The 25505-nt window shown below is 34.2% G+C and overlaps 1 protein-coding gene across 3 annotated transcripts in view; it reads right to left on the reverse strand.

The window, feature by feature from the left end:
• Positions 1 to 25505, reverse strand: part of LOC114329479 (uncharacterized) — a 147650-nt gene that overhangs the window by 104504 nt on the left and 17641 nt on the right. For 2 of the 3 annotated variants that reach the window (XM_028278599.2, XM_028278601.2), the window contains exon 3: positions 7635 to 14672. In XM_028278599.2, coding sequence (XP_028134400.2) covers positions 7635 to 14672 — 7038 coding nt within the window. The remainder of the gene's footprint in view (positions 1 to 7634; positions 14673 to 25505) is intronic. The other variant, XM_050643787.1, reaches the window with a different exon arrangement.

Below are 25505 nucleotides of genomic sequence, written 5' to 3' on the forward strand. Positions count from 1 at the left end.
GGATAACAAAAAAGTTGGGACTTCAACAACTAGCCATGTTCTTTATCAATACAGGGTGTTTCTACATAAGTGCGACAAACTTTAAGGGGTAATTCGGCATGAAAAATAATGACCCTTTGCTTGATAAACCTATGTCCGCAAATGCTTCGTTTCCGAGGTACGGGATGTTGAATTTTTTCTTACAAACTGACGATTTATTTATTGCTTTAAAACCGGTTGAGATATGCAAATGAAATTTGGTAGGTTTTGAGTGGTAGATATTGCGCATTTTTTAACATACAATTAAGAATTTTATATTCACCATTGAGATGCATACGGGTCATATTACCCGCATGCACGTCAATGGTAAATACAAAATTTTTAGCTGTATCCCAAAAAACGCGCAATAACTACCTCTTAAAACCTACCAAATTTCATTTGCATATCTCAACCGGTTTTAGAGCAATAAATAAATCGTCAGTTTGTAGGAAAAAAATCAACATCCCGTATCTCGGAAACGAAGCATTTGCGGACATACGTTTATCAAGCAAACGGTCATTATTTGTTCATGCAGAATTACCCCTTAAAGGTTGTCGCACTTATTTAGAAACACCCTGTATTGATAAATAACATGGCTAGTTGTTAAAGTCCCTCACTTTTTTCTTATCCAACATAAGCGAATGAATAAAAAAACAAAATATTAAGAAAATCTGGGGCTACAGTTGGGTTTTAATTTCAATATTTTATAAAGGCTAGAATATTCCACTGGGTGTTGTGAAAAAAACCCAGTTTGATTGGTACCCGGTATACAATGAAAATTTACCTATCCAGCAACACTATTATTACAGCGATATTGTTAAAGAATAAGGCTATAACATATTAAAAAAAATACTTAAATCGGACAACAGGTTTAGGAGATACGAGACATAAAAAATGACTCATTTTTTGGGGTGCCCGTTTTTCGTGCCGGTCAGTGTGTATGTATTACAATTCAAATCGAGTAGAAAAGGCGTTATAGAATAGATATTACACGCAATACATCGGAAAAGTCTAAGGATATTTTTATAACATAATAAAACTAATAAAAATAAATTTACGTGATCGTTTAATTTCAATTGAATTTATACAGTTGCTCATCTTGTAGATTTTTGTTAGTAAAACATAACGGCAGAAATGATTTGACAAAGCTTTTTACATGAAAAGAAAAAACTAGGTTTTATACTGCAGTCAACGTTCTGCTAGTTTCGATTTTGTTGATATTATAAAACAAGCAGAGGTAGAAATTATAAATAGTTTATCTCAAATTCACGAACATTTTCAGTTACAGGTAAGTCAAATTGCTAGTAGAATAGATAAATTAGTAAAACAATATGAAAGGCTGAAAAGAATTATTGTGTTACCAGAAAAGAATTTCTAGCTATCATAAAAGCCCTAGAAGTTCTTTTAGTAGTTAGTGCATTAAAAATATTGTTTTTATTATGGAATGATGTCATTTAACTTTGGAAGAGATAATTCGGACTTCTTCAATGTGGCATGCGGCAAACTAATGTAGTTGAGCGCATGGGATGCTCCCAAAGTGTTACAAGTCAAATGTAGCGGCGTTTTTGTGACACTGGAAGTCCAGCCGAACGTAATCTAATTCGTGAGCGATTTTTAGTTTAACCCCTAGAAGACAACCAACAATTATAGCACCTGAATTGGTTAGCAACTTACAGCGGACACAACAGGTAACCATAGGCCATGATACTCTAGGAAATCGTCTCCATGAAGAAAATCTCCACAATCGAAGGCCACTGAGATGTTCACCTATCTCCAGAGTAGGGCTTCCAATCCCGCAATACCGAGATCTCGGTATTGCGGGATCCCGCGTCATTTTCCAATCCCGCATGACGCGGGATTACAGGTGCGGGATGCGCGGGATTTGCGGGACTGAAAAAAGCGTACATTACTGCTGTAGTTACGCTCAAAATTAAAAAAAAAACTGTCTGCGCCGTATTTTACAAGGACGTAGAAATGTGACTGCACTACTGATTTATCTCCAAAAGCCTAGTAGTTATCAAGTGTCGTGTGACGATGAAACTGTTCATCTCCCACCGAAAAGTTTACTTCGAAAAGAAAGAAATTAATGATTTTGTAACGGAAATTAACTTCAGCCCTTTAAATTCATCTGAGAGCAATGATGACGAAGAGGCTGATCAAGTAAGAAACACGTGAGAAACAATGTAGAGGTTCCATCATCGGGTTCCGATCTTGAACTTACATTGCAACAGGAGTTAGAGTTAACTATATCGTCAACATGTAATGTATTTACTTTGCCCGTCGCCATCTCGAACTAATACACTTGAGTCCATTATTAAAATAGAAATGACTCTATGAATCTGGTGAGTCAATGGGAAAATATCTTACATTTACATATAAAGCCTAAAAAGGAATACCGTCGACGAATGGAAGCCGAATGGGCATTTTCTGCTGCTGGCTATATTGTGTCTAAAATACCCAGGATTTTGGCAGATGACAGTTTAGATTTTGGAGTATATACTCCACGCGGTAGTATCTACTCTTATGTACGGTGAGTAGAAACTCATCACATCAACATATTTTTATTCATATGAAATGTAGTATAAACTTATACTTTATGCTCATACTCATGAGAACGTACTTGTAGTTTATACTCCGTTTTTATTCATACCATCCAATATGTTGTGTTTCCTTTGCAAACAATTTCAATTGAAAGCTTTAGCTAAGCTAAATAATAGTAACTTATAGCTAAATAATATAGCAACTAAATTAGTAAACTATATTAGTTTTCAGTTGAAAATGGCCTTTTTTTGGTTGTTTTTTTTTTAATTTTGTTGGTGTATTTTTTGAAGATAGATTTTTTGTTTTTCCTGTATTTGTTACTGTTTTTTGTGAAGAAAAAACAGTTGTGATCTCATACTAATAGTAATACTTAAATAAATGTGGATTAATTTATTGTTTTATTTGCCTTATATTAATATGACTATTTTCAATATGCGCGATCCCGCAAATACCGAGATCCCGCGGGATTGAGAATTTGTAGTCCCGCAAATACCGAGATTGAACTCAGGCTGCGGGATTGGAAGCCCTACTCCAGAGCCAATCGCACAAGATTAGAGTGGTATCAAACATATTTAAACTGGGTTGCAAATGATTGGGCTACAGTTTTATTCTCTGATGAATCTAGATTTGGATTTCATCCCGATTCCCATCGAGTAAAAGTGTGGAGACGATCTGGAAATGTAGAACGCTTAAAACGTGTCCAGGACGTTTACACATACAGAGGTGGTACAGTAATGGTATGAAGTGGAATAATAGTCGGTGGCAGAACGAACCTAGTTTTTTCGAACTGCTTCCTAAGCCCGGCCGCACATCAAAGAAACATGAAACGTAAATTACGTTTCATGGAAATAAACCACTGCTAAACAAATATATATCCGGCCATTTATGAGACTCTCCGAAAATAAAAATGTGTCATGAGCATGAATCACACTCGTTTCATTAGTAGGCGGACTTTGAGATTTTTTTAGCAGTGTTTTCTTTTCATGAAACATGTTTTTCGTTTCATGATTCATGTTTTTCGTTTCATGTTTCTTTGGTGTGCTGCTTGGCTTACAGCTCATCAGTACCTCGACACCATTCTATAAACTATCGTTCGTCCGTTTTCTGATGCGGTTGGTCACAAAGTTTCACCTTCTTCTTCTTTTTGTAGACATGACTCATGTCTGTTTTTTCAATGTGCCTCTAGTAAGTTGTCGTTCCATCGTTTTCGTGGTCTTCCCACTGATCGTCTTCCTATTGGGGAACCGTCTCTCGCTGTCCTTACCTCTATCTCTTGTCATTCGGCTTATGTGGTCATTCCATTTTATTCTTCTGTTTCTTACCCAATTATTAATGTTATACATTTTGCATCTCTGTCGTACATATATCTGTACTTCTAGCTCTGTCCCATAGAGTCTTACCATCGATTTTTCGAAGTGATTTCATCTCCGATGTTTCGAGCAACCTTTTTGTCTTCTCTGTGTCGGGTCGTGTTTCTGCCCCGTATGTCATTATTGGTCTGATGACTGTTTTGTAAATTCTGCCTTTCATTTCTTTTCCGATATTTTTATTTCTCCATATTGTGTCATTCAGGCAAACTGCGGCTCTGTTTGCTCTATTCACTTGATCTTCCACTTCTGTTTCGAGCCTTCCGTAGCTAGATAGTGTGATGCCTAGGTATTTAAACTACATCACTTGTTCTATTATCTGACCTTCCAGCTCCAATTTACATCTTATTGGATCTGCTGTTAGTCTTTTGTGAGGAAATTAACATGTAATATTTTCTGGCGATTATGTTGAATTGGTGCAGCATACGTTGTAAATCGTCTTCACTTTGAGAGATTAGTATTGCATCGTCCGCATAGCAGATTATTTTAAGTTGTTTTTCTCCCATTTGGTATCCTTTTTTAGTTCTTACTTTTTTTATTATTTCGTCCATGATCAGGTTGAACAATAAAGGACTCAAGGAATCCCCCTGTCTTATCCCATTGCCGGCTTCAATTGGGTCAGTTAATTCATCGTCCACTTTTACTTTTATTGTGTTGTTCTGGTAGATGTTTTCGATCGTTTTAACTATTCCTAGAGGTACCTCTCTCGAGTATAACAAATGGATAACGTCCTTTAATGCGACCCTGTCAAATGCTTTCTTAAGGTCCACGAAACATAAATATGCCGGTTTGTTGTATTCCAACGATTTCTCTTGAACTTGCCTCATTATAAATATAAAAACTTTCACCTCATGCATGATAATGCTCTTCCACATGTCGCACGCCCAGTGACATAACGGCTTACCAACGAAGGTATTGATGTGTTGGCTTGGCCAGCACAATCACCCTACATGAATCTCATCGAGCATGTATTGGACATGCAACGACGAAGAATTACTCCATATATGGGTAACATATATACGTCGATTCATTTCCAAGAACGTCTGAAAGAAGAATGGGCAAACGTTTCTCGTGTCAGGACTGATATGTTTCATTTAATTCTTATTTAAATTTGACTCTAAGGCAAAAGGAACTCATGGAGAGAGTTTTGCGACCAGATTGCAGATATCGCGGCCTGATCTCGAATCCATAACGTCCTGGCAAAGGACGGTGCTACCATTAAAGAAGTAGATAGAAGAACTTTAGATTTCCTAAAAAAGGCTAATAGCAAACTTACAGAGACCAACAGGAAAGTCTTAGAGAACTCATAAACACGCACTTTCCGGCCTCAACAATTCTGAATGATGTAGATGAGTGAATCAACATAGACCAAAGGCCGACTAGGCCAAGTTCTGGAGATCTCAAAATAACCACAACAATCACAAGACCAAGCAAAATTAGATGGGCTAGAAATAAATTTCAACCATATGTCTCCAGATTGGAGTTACTGATACCACGCATATGTAAGCTCCTCGAAGCCAGTTTTGCATGGCAGTCGTACCGGAAATATGGCAAAAGTTAAGGTCATATATTTGCCTGGTAGGTAAAGTACCAGATCTATATTGGTCTATAGTCTATATCGCCGCCGCCTACGGAAAGTATAACTCCGAAAAATGCCGTTAAGAATAGAACTTCCAATGAACGCCGCGAAAAATATTATTTTCGATTATATGATTGTGAAAATTATAATCCCTAATGAAGTGTTAGCGAAAAAATTTATTTTTTTGAGGAGTATCGGCAAAAAACATAATTTCTGTTTGTGTGACCACGAAAATTATAATTAGTAAAAAGTTCTCAGAAATAATTGTTTTCGTCGGCAAACACAGAAACAGAAAGGGAAATAATTGTTTTCGTCGGCATCTATTATAAACTAAATATTTTCATTATAAATATTTTGGGAGTTATAATATTCGCGGACAAGCACATAAAAAAATTGTAATCGCCAATACTTATCAAAGAATTATTATTTTCGCCGGAAATGTATTAGGAATCACATTAATCATAGGTACCAGCGATATGACGTTAGTCATTATATTAAGTATTTTCTATTAAATACGCTGGAAAGGCTCCTGGATAGGTACATGTTGTTCTGGAGCTATTTTCTTCTGTCATGCAATTTACTATTTTTATTACGAATAAGCCACAATTTAACTTTAAAATTAAGTTTATTTGACGTTTCGATTTCCACTTTGGAAATTTCAATACATGCTATGACTATGCTACTATCGACACGTAGAAATAAGCGAGTCCATGGCCAAATTTTTTTTCTATGGATGCTATACAATGTGCAACTTCTCTCACTACTTACATACATTCAAAACGAACAATTTCTCACGCAGTGAGAAAAGTCGGCCATTGCAGTGAGAAATATATTTTCTCACGGGTTCTCCATACGTATGATCGCCGTTTCCATGGTAACATGCACAATACAAACACAATTATTTTTGAAAAACAAAATGTGTTGAAGCAAAACTTACCAGGAATTACCTTTCAAAAGTGTTCAAATATAACTGTTAGTTGTGATTTTAAATAAATAAAGTATATAAATTTTAAGCATATTAAATACCTATTGGGACCGTGCAAGTTCGGAAAAGCGACACCTAGTTTCTTCGCTCTGCACTTTTATTCGCACTTTTAATTATATTGGCCAATCATATGGTCCTGGTTACTGGATAATTGTCAAGGCCATAGCCAAAAAAAAAATAATAAGAAGAAAAAATAAGATTTAGGTTATGTTATTAAGACGTAAACAATTGTATGTAGTAAATAAAATTAGTTATTAAAATGCAGTACTGCAAGCAAAATACAATTAATTAAATTTACCTTTATATTATAATTGCATATCATATCAATATTGTGAAGCAATATATAATTTTTCTTCTTAAATGACAATAGGTATGAAATGTACGTCAATTTGACAATTTCAATTGACAATATGAATTATTTAAGAAAGTTTCAATATTTCTCCGCTATTCGCGCACGATCGTTTCGCGTATCCCTTCCGAGTACTTGCACACCGCGAATACTAAATTTACAATCAAGATGCAGTAGAAATAAACAAACCAAGACACGTTAAATGCTACTAGGAGCACTCCCGAATCATAATTTACAATGTATACAACTTTGGAAATCATGATTTGTAATTTACAATGTTTACAATTTACAATGTATTTACAATACGTTGTAAATTATGATTCGGGAGTGTTCTTAGTAGCATTTAACGTTTCTTGGTTTGTTTATTTCTACTGCATCTTAATTGTAAATTTAGTATACATGTTTATGTATTTTATTTCATTTTATGCACAAATATACGTAAAAACACCTAAATTATTTAATTTTGAAGTTTGAACTCTTGACAAAACCGCATCCATAGAAAAAGAAATACAACATATGAGAAAATGACATATTTCTCCCTCGCTTGATTTGCGGCACTCGCCTCGTGCCAACAAACTTCTGCGCTCGTGAGAAATATGTCTTTTTTCTCACTTGCCACTTGCTGTACAATATACTATTTTCAATGGCTTACAATATAGAACACTTTCCCACGTTTTATTACGTCATCTAAAGAGAAATAGAAATAAAGAGGAAAAACACAAATATTTAAACAAATGTCTCAAGAAAAATTGTGAATTTAAAAAGTATTAAAATATTTTAGTAATAGTTACTCACCTTTACTTCTTGATTCATTTGTGGATGCCACCTTCTTCTTTCTCATACTCATTTCCCTCTTAGCACCATCGACGATGTTTTCCTTACTACTATCATTAAAATTGGCACTCGTATCACCGTCCTTAACATCATTATTACTTTTGAATCGGTTTTCTTCCGCATTAGCGTTATTCATACTTCTAGATTGTCGTTTTTCCTCTAAAGGTAAACTTTGCTTAACAGAACTACTTCTTCGTGTTCTTCTTCTTGGCAGTACGCTGACGTTATGCTCTACAAAACTGCGAGCTTCCCCAAGACTTGATTTGCTTCTTACTTTAGCAGAATCTTTGTCATCACCTGACGAAATTCTTTCACCAAGACTAGTTTTGCTTCTAGTTCTTCTGGAAATGTTATTTTCACTGTCTGATTCACCTTCATCGTCAGTTGTACACAGAATTTTGTCGCCTAAGCTAGTTCGGCTTCTGGTTTTTATACACCAATCATCTTCGTCGGTGGCACTGTCCGAAATTCTGCCAATTACGCAACTTTTACTTCTTCTTCTTCGATCCAAATTTATTTCTTCAGTCTCTTCGTGAAAATCACTATTTCTTCTACTATACCTCTTTTTACGTGGCGAACTGATTAATAAGTCCCTGGTACTTATTTTATTTAGGTCCTTGAGCTTTCCAGTAGAAGTAAATTCGTTATTTTGTTCTAGTTTTTCGTTAAGACTACTTTTAGCCCGTTTAAGCTCTTTATTATCTGCGTTTGATGAAGTTTTGGTAGCCTCACTACTCAATTTGTTTATAGTCCAGACTTCTTCGTCTAGCAAGTTTTCAGATTGGTTTGACATTTCTTTTCGTCCCGTGAATAAGGTAGGAACATTTTGTGTACTAGTATTTTCTGTTTCTTGACTATTTTCTAAAGTAGACTTTGAATTGTTGGTTTTTAGCAAGTGTTTACTCTTTATTTGTCCGTTAACTCTAATTTTGAGGTCATCTACAATTTTGTCCATTTGTAATGTACTAGGTATTTCATTTAAGGTAGATTTTGATACTGTACGTTCATTATCACCATCCAATTTTTGACTCACACTTATATCTTCACAATTACTAATTACTGATTCCTTTATTTCTTCTTCTGTCAGTGTTTTTCTAGGTCTTCCACGTTTTCTTTTTACTTCTATGGTACCATCATCCATATTTACGATTTTTTGTCCACTTTTGGATACAGGGGAGTTACCTAGCAGAGAAATATGTTCTGTAAGTGTACTTTGAGAGTTATCTTCTTTAACGGTAGAATGTTTTTTTGGTTTACCTCTTTTCTTTTTTAGTGTACCAAGAGGTGACAACATATCAGAGCTATCACTCATTTCATTAACGACAAATGTGTCACTTTGGCTCTTACCTGAATCGATGGGTTCTTTATTGTGTGTAGAACGATTGTTTTCCGAATCTTGAGGTAGATTTGGGGTTAACATGACCTGCGGAGCAGATTCATTCTCTGTTGAATCTGTAACTTTTCGTTTATGATCTATATCTTTGCTTTGTCTTTTCGGTCTACCTCTTTTCCTTTTTGGTGTACCAAGAGGTGACAACATATCAGAGCTATCACTCATTTCAGTAACGTCAAATGTGTCACTTTGGCTCTTACCTGAATCGATGGGTTCTTTAGTGTGTGTAGAACGATTGTTTTCCGAATCTTGAGGTAGATCTTTGGTTAACATGACCTGCAGAGCAGATCCATTATCTGTTGAATCTGTAACTTCTCGTTTATGAGCTATATCTTTGCTTGTTTTGTCTAGTTTTCTTTTTGGAGTAGTATCTGGTGACAGTAATATCTCATTCTTTTCCACTTTTTGACATTGATTCGCGTTCAATATTGGAAGCGTTTTTAACGCATTGGGAGAACCAGATTTATTCTCTGTTGTGTCTGAAACGTCAGGTCTACTAGGTGTAGTTTTGGTTGATCTGTCTGATTTCCTTTTTGGAGTAATATCTGGTGACAGTAATGTCTCGGTCTTGTCTGATTTTCGACACTGGCTTGCATTGGTACTTGCAACCATAGGAGTTTTTAACACATTTAGAGAACTAGATTCATGTTCTATTGTGTCTGTAACATCTCGTTTATTAGGTTTACTTAATGTCCCTCTTGGAGTATCTGGTGACACTTGCTGACACTGACTTGCGTTTATAATTGAAGACGGTGTTAAGGCGTTTATAACATCATTTTCAGTCTTTGTCGTGTTTGTAACCTCCCGTTTTTGAGGCGTATGTTTGCTACGTCTGCCTGCTTTTCCTTTTGGAGTAAAATCTGGTGACTTCAGTGCATCATTCTTTTCTACTTCTTGACACTGACTTGTGTTTAAAACTGAAGGTTTTGTCAAAGCGCTTAGGGAACTAGACTCATTTTCTGTCATATTTGTATCAGGTATAATTTTGCATAGAGTAATATCTTGTGCTTTTAAGGTCTCAATATTTTCCGTTTGTTGAGACTGATTTGCGTTTAAAGTTATAGGCGTTGTTGAGACTTTTAGAGAATCAGTTTCGTTGTCTGTTGTGTTGGCAAGATCTCGTCTATGTGGAGGATGTTTGCTGCGTCTGCCTGCTTTTTCTTTTGGAGTAATATCTGGTGATTTCTTTACTTCATTCTCGTCCATTCCTTGACACTGATTTGCATCTAAAATTGGAGCAATCTCTATTTCGGTTGCAACTTGTTTATGTGGTGCATATTTGCTAGATCTGTCTGCTCTTATTTCTACAGAAGTAATACCTGACGTTGACATCGCCTCACCCTTCTGAGCATTTGCTCCATTTTCCAAAACCTCTGCAGATTCCTGTTCTAATTCTGGCTGAACCTGTTTCTGTTTCTTAGATGTCCCTCCTTGTGATCTCAATGATCTCCTTTTTGACAACAGTACGTTGTTAGAATCTGGAGTAAGGTCTAATTTATCTCCATCTGTTTTGTTAGACTCTAAATTGCTTCTTACACCAACAGTAATATGTTTTTCTATTTCTTTTTGTTCTCTACTGACGTCTAAATTATTTGTTGAACCTACTGCATGATTCTGTTCTTTTTCTTTTAACTCTTGTTCCAAAAATGCTTTTGGAACATTACAATTGTCAGATGATTTATTTTGATCACATAAATCATTCTCTTTTGCTGTACTTCTTGAAGTATCAAGTGCTTTCACAGTGTTGTTATTTTGGGCTACACTCAGTGTATCACTTTGATTGTCTTCATTAGTTTCTTTAGCTTTTGCTAAACTTACAGTACATACTTTGTCTTTATCTTCACCATCCTTTGTAGAATTTACATTTGTTGTTCCATTTTGAGTTTCTATGTTAGCTTGTGTTGTATCACACGACATTTTAGTTTCTTTACAAATTAAAATGTCATGTGATACCAAACTAACATTACGTTCGGCACTATTACTACAATTATTATCTTGTTCCTTTAAGTTTTCTGTCGGAACGTTCTGGTTAGATTGTTTTGGAATACTTTTGGGCTCCAAATTTGGAATATTTTCTTCATTACTTGAGCTTCGACTATTATTTTCTTTGTTTCTATCAATTTCTTTTTCACTAAGCAATAATTTGTTACTTCTGTTTACTTTTTTAGTACTTTCAACGATAGTTTGAGGGCCCTTGGAACTAGTTTGATTTTTGACAGGTCGAATATTTAATAAATCATTTGAGGATTCCTGTAGTTCATTTTTGGTAGTTGTGTTATTGGTATTTGTAGTTTCAACTGGTACTACACTTTTGATTTCACGTTGCTTTGCTTCACTAGCATATTTTTGGTTGATAACAGTTTTCTGATCATCATCTGCAAGCATTTCTATGATTTTTCGTGTTCTACCCCTGAGATTATCAGTTGGAGATAAAAAGTGATTAGTTGAAGAAGCTGAAGCACGTTCAGAATTAAGATCTATTTTGTCTGGAGTTTCTAATTTGTTCAACGAAGGATTTGAGCTCGTATTATCTGTTAGATTAGATGTAGAGCTTGAGGGTTTTTTATTATATTGCCTAGATTTGAGACACTCGCTTAATTTTTCATTAGTGGTAACTTTACACCGTCTTCCTTCGCTTTCACTAATTTTTTGAATTATACTTTTTAGCTCCAACATTTCTGGCGATTTTTTCAAATTGCTGTAAAATTTTGTAGGGGATTTCGGTGTGGGCGACTTGTATGCATCAGCCTCTTTAACTGATTCAATTCTAGATGCTTCTCTATCAGATGATGAGCATTGTGGTTCAGTATTACTCTTATTATGGTCGATAGCTTTCACTTCTAATGTTTGTTGATAGTTTTCCTTCAATTTTGAGCAAGAATTTTGACTTATTACTGGTAAATCCTCATTTTTAGATGTTGATGGGAGATTGTGTGTTGTAGAATTTGCTTTATGACCACAACTTTTCGGTTCTTGTTTTCTGTTTGCCTTCACCTTCATCTTTGGATCTTTGTTCATAAGCACATCGAGTAGAGGACATTCTTCTTTTTGGAACAACTTAACAAAAGCTGGATTTTTTAACAGTGGCGATTTATATTCTTCTTTGTCAGGAACAGGTATGACATCTACAAGTTGTAAAATCATTTCTCGTGATGCTGATTTCTTTTCGTTTGTAGTTTTTGAATCTTGTGAAATATTTAATCGAGTACTACGTCTTTTGGCCTGCTTTGCTTTAGGAGATTCCATGGGCGTTCTGAGGGGATGTAAAATTATTTTGAGTTGCCTTACATAGTCCTCGTTTCGAGACACTTCCGAGTCTGATACACACTTCATCTTTTCATTTTTCTCTTTACTAGAAACTTGTATATTAGGATCACTAGTGGTTTTTGTAAGCACCGCTTTTGGCTTATTATTAACGGTAGAAGAAGTTTCCTTTGTGATAGTAACCTTGAGTTTTTGTTTGTTAAAGTCGGTTGAAGATAGCATTTTTGAAACTGGTGTAGTTTTTGTTGTTTGGAAATCCGTCTGGAGATTGACTGTTAAATTACTAAAAACGTCATTCGTTTTTGAACATTTTGACGGTTCTGAAGGAGTACTAGGCGCAGTGGATGACCTCAATTTCCGTGTTTCACCTGAACATTGATTTTCTAACGAAATATGTTCTGAAGGGGTATCAGGCGCAGTGGATGACCTTAATTTCCGTGTTTCACCTGAACATTGACTTTCTAACAGACTATGTTCTGAAGGAGTACCAGGCGCAGTTGAAGACTTTAGTTTTTGTGTTTTGCCTGAACATTGACTTTCTAACGAACCAAGTTCTAAAGGGGTACCATGCGCAGTGGATGGCTTTAATTTCTGTGTTTCACCTGAACAGTGACTTTCTAAAGGACTGAGTTCTGAAGGGGTACCAGGCGCTGTGGATGACCTTAATTTCTGCGTTTCGCCTGAACATAGACTTTCTAATGAACCAAGTTTTGAAGGGGTACTAGGCACAGTTGACAACTTTAATTTTCGTGCTTTGCCTGAACGTTGACTTTCTAATGAACTAATCTCTGAAGGTGTACCAGGTGTAGTGGATGACCTTAATTTCCGTGTTTCACCTGAACATTGACTTTCTAACGAACTAAGTTCTGAAGGGGTACCAGGTGCAGTTGATGACTTTAATTTTCGTGTTTTGCCTGAATATTGACTTTCTAACGAACTAAGTTCTGTAGGGGTACCAGGCGCTGTGGATGATCTTAATTTCCGTGTTTCACCTGAACACTGACTTTCTAACGAACTAAGATCTGAAGAGGTGCCAGACGCAGTTGACAACTTTAACTTTTGTGTTTCGCCTGAACATTGACTTTCTAAGGAATTAAGTTCTGAAGGGGTACTAGGCTCAGTTGATGACTTTAATTTCTGTGTTTCGCCTGAACATTGACTTTCTAACGAACTAAGTTCTGAAGGAGTTCCAGGCACAGATGACGACTTTAATTTTCGTGTTTTGCCTGAACGTTGACTTTCTAAAGAACTAAATTCTGAAGGAGTACCAGGTGCAGTGAATGATCTTAATTTCCGTGTTTCGCCTGAACATTGACTTTCTAATGAACTAATTTCTCGACTTTTATGGGGGGTTGTATCTTTGGATTGATTGGTATTGTCTCTAGTGGCATCAGATCTTAATGTTCTTTTTTCGCTTGATGTATTATCATTTGTTGGTGTTTTATCAATGTAAGATTCAGATATTATTTTTGTATTGGGGGTTGATTTACTTCTGTGTGATTCTTTCTCCTTTTGAACACTTTTATCCAGTCTATTTGTTTTGATAGTTGTGGAATTTGGTGTAGAGGTTCCGTTAGAACTAAAAAATTCAACTTCATGTTCATCTATCGTTAAATTATTCTTCTTAATAACAATATCAGACTTGTTAGGTGATATATTCACATCATTTTTTAATAAATAATTACTGTTAGGCTTAGAATTTGCAACCGCTCCATTGAACTTATTTTTAACGTGCATGATAGCAGAACTTCCTTGCTTTACAGGAGTAGATGCTTCCATTGATGAATTCAACGATTTATTGACCAATACATGATTCTGTGGACAAGCTTTCACTCTAATTTCAGATAGGACCAAAAAGTCTTCTGCAAAATCTACACACCAGGACTCATCTCCAAATTTTAAAGCTTCAAGCGTAATTTCTGAAGCATCTGAAACATTCGCATCTAAAATACCAGGTTTTGAGGATTTCTCGGGTATTATAGAGGTATCAGGGAGTCCAAAACTCTCTATAATAGCACTCTCTTTCGATGACTTTCGTGGATTACTGTAGGTTTTAAGAGGTGTCTTTGAATTCTTGCGTTTATCCCATGGAGAACTCATAAGATTGGGTTTTGATAGAAGCTTTAAAAGTTTTGAAACATCTTCCTGTTCTAAGTTGCCGTTGTTGTCTTGGAATTTATTTGTACTCATTCTAGAGGTGCTAGCACCTGCCTTAAAATGACATGCGTCATTTGTACTACCAGATCTATCAGTTTTCATCGAGAATATTGGATCATCTGCATCGCTAAAGATTGATATTGGATCAGGATCTGTTGTTTCCATTGAGACTTTCTTTACTACATCTGCAATGATATAAAATAATTAGGACTACGCCAGAGTAAATAATAGTTGTATAAATGTAAGTTAGAAAGTTTATTAAACAAAGAATTTAACAGAAAACCAGTTGAGCTAACAAACAAGAATATTGCTTAAGCACTTCAAAACATAGAGAAAGGTAAAATACGGACTGGTGGAACTTGGATGATATTCCTGGGCAAGCGTAAACAAGGATACACAGAAACAAGTTGGCTAACAAGTTTATTTAGACGTTTATAATGTCTAATTTTAAATTTTGTTAACTTTTTTGGAAGAATGTAAACATAATTTAAACGAATGACGTCACGACGCGTTTTGGACCACCTGTTTTAATTTGAATTTTTAATCATCTTTAGGGGCCAAACGAAAGCCAAACAAAACTTTTTAATATTTGATACATGTTTTAAATTATGTTCTGTTGTGATTTATAACAGTTTTTTCGAATTTAAAATTTTATGCAAGTTCCCTATTATGGAAGTGGTAAAAATGCCAGACTAATCGGGATGCAGTATATTAATATCTGCTTACAAAAACAAGAAAAATATACAACAATACACATACTACAGTGTCATAAAACTACTAATAGCAGGTTTCACCGACGACAAATAGTAGTTTATTTTATGAATAAAGTTATTCGACCAATAAACTGACATTTTTCCATTTTACTAATTCTCCATTTATTTTAGTTATTTATCAAATAAATACTTACTCTTCGAATAAATTGGCAAAATAATCTCGCTATAAATATTTTTAAGAAAGTAAATTCGCCAGTTTTACTTTAAATTATCAAAATTATATTGAAACAAAATATAAATATAAATGTCTAATAAATTTTAATCGACGAATAACTATTCATAGATTTATTTGTTGTTGCTGAAACCGGACCTTAGTCACACCATGAATATATGCAAGAGAGTAATGAATAGATCAGATACACGAAGACAACAAAAAGTCTGAAAATTTGTTTGGATTTAGGCAATTTATGTATTCATTGATCTTGAGAAAGTGTATGATATAGTTCCTTGAGAGATTTTGTGGGGGATGCTCGATAAGAAATGAGCTTCTGGTAGTGTTAGGTCAGATGGGGAGACTGTTAAATTTCATATGAAAGTAAGATTGCACCAGAGTTCGGTGCTTAGTCCTTATCTTATGAGTGTTAGATCAGATAACAGCGAAACTACAGGGTAATATTTCCTGTGTTTAATGTGTGCTGATGATGCAGTATTAGTAGGAAAAACTGAAAAGGATTAGAACAAAAACTGGAACAGTGGAGATAAGTTCTTGAGAGACAACAATTAAAATTAAACTTATTGAAGAGTACAGGGGAAAAACAAGGAATGTCACATTGTATACATATTGAGATAAACACCAATAAACGTTTAAGTCTTATGATACCCAAAAACTACTTAAGAGATATTTAGCAGAATTCTAGCAATTCTTATTCTATAATCTTAATATAATATTAATCTATAATAACTTATTAATTTAATAATGCACCAAAAAACTGCTGACATTTCTTATTTTTGTTCAGTGGCGTGCAGACAATCCTGGTCCTTCGTCTGGATATAAATTCTTTGAAAATTGATATAGACTGATCTTTCTGGTAATTGTCCTGAATCGATAGGCTAGTCGATAGTACTCAGTATTTGCTATCACTTGGTGAGAAAAGCCAAAATTCATGAAAAAGTGACATTCCTTGTTTTTTCCCTGTACTCTTCAATATAATAGTCTCCCGTTTTATACCGCTGATGTGGCTTTGGGATTATAACAGGGCAGTCTGCTATATCTAGGACCTACGGTATACAAGGAAGATAACAGGGCTAGTGCTACTCTTCAACCGCCTACTATTACCCCTGGTCTTACCCAAGGAATGAATATACAAGAGATATTTTCACGTATTGGCCACACTTAAAGATAAACCCTGCTTAAAAATATAATACAAGTTATAGAAATAAACATTAATTTTGATTCCAATTGTGGTTTTCTCCATAATTAGCCTAATAAAATAAAAAAAAGTCAAAATGTAAATTCGTACAGGTTAAAACAAATTTTATATCAAAGTTTAGGTGGGCACAAAAAACATTTTCAAGAAAGTATCCAAATCATACAATGGGATCATTGTTTAAATAATTAAAAAGGGGTAATTTTTGCAAAAAAATTACTTTTTTAACTGCTGAGGTCATTCAATTATGTACTAATGAAGGTCTATAGGATTGTTTTCTGCAAAGTTGAAGGGTAAATCTTTCACATAAGACTTACTAAATTAAATTTGACCCCCTATTTATTTAAATAATTGTATATAAAACTTTAAAAAAAAATTTGCAAAAAATTATATTTAGCGTTTTAAATAAGCACTATAAAATATCTTATTTTACAAACTAAGTTGCGCTATGTTATCAGTATTAAGCAAAAAAAATTGGTTGAAAAATATTTAATATTTTTTGAGATATTGAATTTGTTTATTAAATGTTACTATATTTTCAAATGCAAAAACGCGGTTGTTGTCAAAGAAATATTCACCTGCTTAAGATCTCATTATTTTTATTTTTATGTATATTTTCGATAAATGTATTGATAAATTCAAATTTCAATTAAACTCCCTCCTAAAATGGCATTTAAAAATTATTCAAATTTGTTTATAATTTGCTTTTTTAATAACGTCGCGGGTATTAAGTATTTTGAAATGCCGTTTCGATAATTGGGTCCTTTTAGGAATTACTACGGGCCCTTTTAGGGTTAAATTTTATTAAGAATGTCGAATCTCTGAGTTGTAGATTCTAGACCCAAAAATATTAAGATTTAACTAAAATCTCTTAAATAAAATGTAGCTACTTACTGAATTACAGGGTGTTTTCTTTAAAAGTTTAAAAATTATTGTTACCAAGTACTTTAAAACTATTTGACGTATATCCTTATCATACTTGGCAGAAAGTGTGGCTATTATACACCCTACTAAATTGTGATTAATAAACGTTTCTAGCTAGTGCCAGAGGCGTACGACAGGGGATAGTGAATGATTGACCCTTCCCAAATTCTACGCCACTGAGTGAATTACGATTTTAGCGAAATTTTTCGATTCTCCGATACATTGTATGTAAATAACTTTATTGGTATCCATAAAGTCATCCGCTTGAGAGATATTGGAAGTTTAAAACGAATGAATGAATGAATCAAAATAACTATGCCGTTTCATTTTTAACGTCCAATATCTCGAAAACGAATGACTTAATCGTTACCAGTAAAGAGTATATTATTTACATATAAAGTATTGGAGAATAGAAAAATTTCGCTAAAATAGTAATTCCCTCAGTGGCGTAGAATTTGGGAAGGGTCAACCATTAACTATCCCCTGTCGTACGCCTCTGGTAGTAGCCAGAAACTTTTGTTTATCACAATTTATTAGACTGTATAGTACCCACACTTTCTGCCAAGTATGATAAGGATACGTCAAATAGTTTCAAAGTACTTGGTAAAAATAATTTTTAAATTTTTAATTAAAACACCCTGTAACTTAGTAAGTAGCCACATTTTATTTAAGTGATTTTAGACCAATCTTAATATTTTTAGGTCTAGAATCTACAACTTAGAGATTCGACATTCTTAATGAAACTTAACCCTAAAAGGGCCCGTAGTAATATAACTCCAAGAAAAAAAAAGACAAAAAAATTTGTTAATTAGTGAAAAATTCTTAGGAACCCAATTATCGAAATGGCATTTTAAAATATTTAATCCCTGCGACTTTATTAAAAAAACAAATTATAAACAGATTTGAATAATTTTCAAATGCCATTTTAGGGAGAAGTTTAATTGAAATTTGAATTTATCAATACATTTATCGAAAATATACATAAAAATAAAAATAATAAGATTTAATGCAGGTGAATATTTCTTTGGTAACAACCACGTTTTTGCAATAGAAAATAGAGCAACATTTAATAAACAAATTCAATATCTCAAAAAATATTAAATATTTTTGGACCAATTTTTTTATTAATACTGATAAGATAGCGCTACTTCTCCTGTAAAATAAGATATTTTATAAAGCTTATTTAAAACGCTAAAAATAATTTTTTGCAAATTTGTTTTTAAAGTTTTATCTATAATTATTTAAATAAATAGGAGGTCAAATTTAATTTAGTAAGTCTTATGTGAAAGATTTACCCTTCAACTTTGCAGAAAACAATCCTATAGACCAGGGGTTCCCAAACTTTTTTGTACCACGCCCCCTTTTGTTGAAATGAAAGTTTCTCGCGCCCCCCCCCCCCCACCCCTTAACAATAAATTGTATATGCCTGGGAACAAAACAAAATAAGTGTTACATAAAAAACAAAACATTTATTTATATATACATACTGCCATAAAATACAACAATATCAGTTTTAATAAAATACAAAAATTATTAATAAAAGATAAAATAGATTAGGTTGGTTAATGAGATGGATGGGCTTGCATTTTCTTTACTAGTATGCCTATTCGTGGCTGAGTTTTAGTAAGTGCACAACGCAAGTCACTAGCAGCATCAAGTTTATTTCGATACTTTGTTTTAATTGCCACAAGTGTTGAAAATGCTTTTTCGCACAAATAGGTACTTGAAAAAGGCAAATATAAACGAAGAGCTTCCCGTGATACACTAGGATACAGTTTGAAATATTTTAACCAAAATGAAGGTTTGTCCATTATATCAAAGTTGTATTTGGCAGAGGAATCATGTTTTATTTGCAAAGCATCTTCTTGAAGTGATTCAGGCAAGGAGTCTATGTTGACATGGAATGGGTCGGTTGACATTCTAAAAAAAAAACTATCGTCACAAGTGTTTGGAAAGTATTTCTGGAACTCTGCAATTAGGCTCTCCAAATGGTTTGATATTCGGATTTTCAAACTTGATCCTTCATAAATATCTCTGAAGCGTGTTTCTTCTGACATTGACTCTACTTTAGGAAAACTCGAATAATTGCAGGGGTTTGCTGACATTTTACGCCTCCAAAGTTGCAGTTTCTCAATATACATATTAATCGCATCACGATGAGTATATATTTGAGTCTCCACCCTGCAGTTTTAAGTTAAGGCTGTTCAACGAGTCAAAGATGTCTGACAAATAAGCCAATATTACTTGGGTACAACTTTTTTTGAAGGCCACGCTTAGTTCATTTTGCTTTTGCTGTTCCAAGAAGGTGATTACTTCATCTCGAAGGTCAAATAATCTTGCTAACATGTTTCCTTTTGAGAGCCATCGTACTTCTGTATGAAATAGCAGTGTTTTGTGATCACTTCCTAAATCTTCACAAAGAGATTTAAACAGTCGAGTATTCAACGCACTGTTTTTTTATGTAATTCACTACTTTAATACACAACTTTAAGACAGCATTGCATTCATTTCAAAGCGTTTTTGCTGCCAAGGCTTGTCTATGTATAACACAATGTATCCCAGTCACATCAGCATTTTTCTCTCTTAGTAATTGTACAAATCCTGAGCGAGAACCAAGCATTGAAGGCGCGCCATCCGTACATACACCGATTAGTTTTTGCCAAGAGATTTCCTGTTTGTCAAAAAAGTCTGACACTGCTTTCATAACATCAATAGCTTTTGTCGTGGTCTCCAACTCTGTAAAAAAGAGTAGCTCCTCTTTCACTCTATCATTTTCAACATACCGAACATAAACAATTAACTGAGAACATTGTGCTATGTCGGTACTCTCGTCTAGCTGACTAGCAAAAAATGGCGATTGTTTTACTGCATCAACTACCTGGTTTTGTATGTCTTCGGCCATATCATCAATGCGACGTTTCACGGTATTGTCAGAAAGAGGTATTTGAGATAACTTTTGCTTACTCTGCGTTCCAAGAATAATATCAGCTGCCTTTAACAAACACGGTTTAACAAGCGTCTCTCCAATAATATGGCTCTTCTTTTCTTTAGCAATCAGAAGTGATAGCTCATATGAAGCTTCAAGAAATTTTTCAGATGACTGAGCAGTAGAACCAGTACTATCTAACTTCATGCGTTTTAAATTTTCGGATTTTGTAGCAAAAAATTCCTTTGGTTTGTCTTTAAAAGGGTTATGTTTGGATGACAAATGTCTTTCAAGACGATTAGGTCTCATTGCATCATTACTTAATACTTCATAGCAAATTACACACTGAGGATGTTCGACATTATCTTTACGCATACAAATAAACCCATATTTGATATAACCATCATTATACTTGCGTTTCTTTGCTGAGCTCATCTTGACTACAATTATCTTCCCTCACTCAAATCAACGAAATCAATAAAAGTCAACTACCACAATTAAAATTTCACAACACGTACGCTTTTATAATGCAAAAATAAGTGCAGGCTACGCCAAGGTATCTCAAACACCACCTCAAACACTGAGTCACAATTGATAAGAGCTGCGTCTGCGGTTAGCTGGCCTGCGTCTGGCGGTTAGGAGGGAAGGAGGGAGGCAGTGCTTGGAAACGCTCGGTTGTCAAATTATGCGCGCTATTGCCACATTGAACGGCTCACATTCCATTCTTTCAAGCCTTCGATTTCAAATTTATGTAGTAAAGTCAGATGTTACAGTGGTTTGTTTTAATTTTCTAAACATCATGGTTAATTTAGAATTTTAGAAAGACTAGGTAGGCACCTGAATTTAATTTAATTTTCGACTTGTCTCGCGCCCCCCCTGACATGTCCTTACGCCCCCCAGGGGGGGCGCGCCCCCCAGTTTGGGAACCCCTGCTATAGACCTTCATTAGTAATTGAATGACCTCAGCAGTTAAAAAAGTAATTTTTTTTGAATTACCCCTTTTTAATTATTTAAACAATGATCCCCTTGTATGATTTGGATACTTTCTTGAAAATATCTTTTGTACCCACCTAAACTTTGATATAAAATTTGTTTCAACCTGTACGAATTTACATTTTGATTTACATCTAGTGTAATTTTATTTTACTACACTAAATATATTTGGACTGAAGTCACATGTGAAATTTAATAAATGTTGGTGTATCGAGAAATGATTTGACAGACAAAATTAGCAATATCGAAGTCCTTGATAGGCTTAATAAGAAGGAATAAATTATACAGACAATTAAGATGCATAAGCTTGAATATTTCAGTCATATAGTAAGAGGTTCTTGTTATAGTCTGCTGCATTTGATTATTGGGTGCAAAATAAAAGGCAAAAGAGATGTAGGAAGAAGACGAACCTACCGGTTATGAAATCTAAAATGGTTTATTCTGAGCTCTAACCAACTATTCAGAGCTGCTGTAAGCAAAATAAGAATTACCATTTTGATATCCTGTCCTAGATTTTAACAATATTTCAGATAATTTCAAATATCTTAAAATTATTCCACTGTAATATATTTAAATATATTAGTAAACAATCAAGCATGCCGAATGTTTAAGTAGTCTTGTAAACAAAACTTACACATGTAGGTATTAGTGCAAGATTGCATTTCTGTATATTATTATTGAAATAATAATCTTGACATACATATACGAAAGTATTACAAACATAGGTAATCAATAAGTATTCTTACACAGAAATATTTAGGGGAGTCTAACAGTCTAATATTGGGGTTACTGTAGAGAGCGCCACCTCGACTAAGGACGTTCATTCCATCGTCAACTGGGTACTATTAACGAGTATTAAATGTACCTATAATAATAAAGTATTAATGGGAAATATAGTGTCTTCCAGTTAATCACCCCATCGTTAGGGTAGCAAAAACGCGTTACCACCATAATCCAACCTTCGTTCGATAGAAGATGGAACCGTAAGAAAAAGAATAAGACCAACTAAGACCCTAACCAGCTTTTATAAGATACTTAGAGTCCACCCAAAATTGAAATAATATTTTCCTGTCACATTCCTGAAAGAAGCAGGAGAGGAACACCAAACGACTGCATGCAAAAGATTCGTATGAGCCAAAATACAATCGAGTCTTTACCCGTGCATCATTCTCTTCCAAAGACAAACCAGCTACCGCCTGTTATCAAGTAAAAACACATGTTATTTTTACGAACGCTCTAGTCTCAGTGTATTGAAAAGAGAGGTACAAACAAAAGATGCTTAGGAATGTTTTCAGATTTTAAGTACATTGTAACGTTTCTGGTTTGTTTACTTTTGTGGCTGTCAGTCTGTTGAATTTTTTGCTGTTTTTTTGTCGAATTTTTACATTTTAAAGTTTTGTATATCACACAAACAGTTTTTTTCACAACTAAATTTATATAAGTTTGAAATTTTATGGTAAGTGTATATTTTGTTAAGTGACAGTTAAATAATAAGAATATAAGGTTGTGTTAAGTTTCCGCCAAACTGAATAAAATAAAAAAAATATGTTACTGAATTTTTTTATAAATTGGTTATTTATTTATTAATCACTAATGATATTAAAAGAATGTATTAAGCTACTTCAAATATAGCTGTAATTCTGCACCAAAATTGTAAAGCAAAACTTACATTTCACATTTTATTTATTTGATAACGTCAAATTTTAACCCGTGATCGGAGCAGTAGCTACTTACTGTCAGTTGCTGTCACGTTTAGTAAATTTCCGACTTATTTTGTATGCTTTAAATGATGACGCACGGCTAAAAACCCTGGACTTAAGTGTACCATACAATTTAATATATTCATTAACCCAATCATTGCAGGTGTAAAATTTTAATAGAACCTCGGGAGCCGACTACTTAAAAAAATTGTTGTCCACAAACATGTACACCACTCCACTATGGCGTGGTCGGTACAGGGCATACAGAGTCAAGCATGCCACAGTAGCGTGATTGGCAGTGAATGTATGAAAAACAAAACTAGCTCACTATATCGATGCCTTAAGGCTGTATGACACTATGCATTTCCTTGTATCGTTTCTGATATATCAAAAATTGCATAGTGTCATACACAGATACAAGAAACGATACAAGAATTTGTGTCAGGCACAGATTCTTGTACAAGAACTGTGCCAATTTCTGCGCAAAGAGCAAAAACGTAAAACCTGCTGGTAAAACATCTAAATGTCATAATGGCGGCTGAAAATGAGATCATATGATTTATGTCTTGATGAATTTATTTGTGTTTTTGTAGGTATTATTTATAAATCTTTTATTGATACTTAATATACCGTTTGGTATGGACTACTGTTCTACTAATAACCATATGTTTAGCTCCTAGTAAAGTTCAAACTATGTATAATTAAGTCCAATGTTATATATTTTATATAATATTGATTTAGAAAATTGTATTAATAGCACAACAAAGATTATTCAATATGCTGATGATGTAGTAGTTTACACATATCCCACAAATCATTGGATACAGTGGAACCTCGATTATCCGTCTCTCCATTAACCGTCACCTCTGTTAACCGTCAGGGTCCGTACGTGTTGTATTGACTACATAAGCAAAAATTGGGTTATCAATTCATTTTGTTTGAGCATTGCGATAAGCCAAACGAAATTTGCTGAAATGTAACAGTGCGGTAACAAATGAAGTTATGGCTATCAACTGTTTTGTTTTCGTTGACTTAAGATGACATAAAAGAATCGTTAATTTGTGGTAAGGACGCAAACGGCTATCGATTGCTGACAGATGATGAAATCATTGAAATGGCAAAAGAGGCGGATTAAACAGATTCATTCAGAAGCTGATACAGACTCGGAATTTGATGGTGGCGATGTCGATGATGTTATTGCAACTGACTGAACTGACAAAGATGTGCGTAAAGAGGATAGAGAAGCTGCATCGCACATTAGTCCAGAAAGTGACAGATTCGGATTTTTTGCACAATCTTACTTAAAAAGGACTCCTTTTGACAAATTTGCATGCTGCCAGGACCAAAAGGTGGTCAAAAATTTTTTAAACGTTTTTTTTTTTTGTTTTTTCCTAAAATTATTTTTTTGCATGGAAAAATTTTTTTTTTAGGTTTTTTGGATCATTCCAAACAGAAAAGGTCTTTAGTGACTTTTCTCTAAAAATGATAGTTTTTGACATATAAGCGATTAAAAATTAAAAAATTGCGAAATCGGCCATTTTTAACACTCAAAAACTATGTGAAAAACTGAAAATTTGAATGTTACCAAGGTAGGTAGATATTCTTTAAACATCGATTGATGAAATCCCGAAGAGATTTTGCAATACAATATTCAAAACTCCTTTATTTTTTAATTGCTAATCAAGCGTGCGCGACACTATTTTCCACCGACAGTATGGTGCAAATGAAAGGAATAAATTCGTTATTTCGTAAACCGGCGACTTTAAGGAAAAATCCCGAAAACAGGTCGATTTTTATTTTTAAATTATGATATTGTGGCATATATGGTATACTAGTGACGTCATCCATCTGGACGTGATGACGTAATCGATGATTTTTTTAAATGAGAATAGGGGTCTTGTGCTAGCTCATTTGAAAGGTTCTTTAATTCTCTATTCAGTAATATAAACATTTACATAATTATTTATACAGGGTGTCCAAAAAAATTTATTAAATTAAATTATTTGACAAAAAAAAGTAGAAGGACACCCTGTATAAATAATTATGTAAATGTTTACATTACTGAATAGAGAATTGAAGAACCTTTCAAATGAGCTACCAGACGACCCCTATTCTCATTTAAAAAAATCATCGATTACGTCATCACGCCCAGATGGATGACGTCACTAGTATACCATTTATGCCACAATATCATAACTTACAAATAAAAATCGACTTGTTTCGAGATTTTTCCTTAAAGTCGCCGGTTTACGAAATAACGAATTTATTCCTTTCATTTGCACCATACTGTCGGTGGAAAATAGTCTCGCGCACGCTTGATTAGCAATTAAAAACA

Source organism: Diabrotica virgifera, chromosome 2 (assembly GCF_917563875.1).
Source record: "Diabrotica virgifera virgifera chromosome 2, PGI_DIABVI_V3a".
Lineage (NCBI taxonomy): Eukaryota > Metazoa > Arthropoda > Insecta > Coleoptera > Chrysomelidae > Diabrotica > Diabrotica virgifera.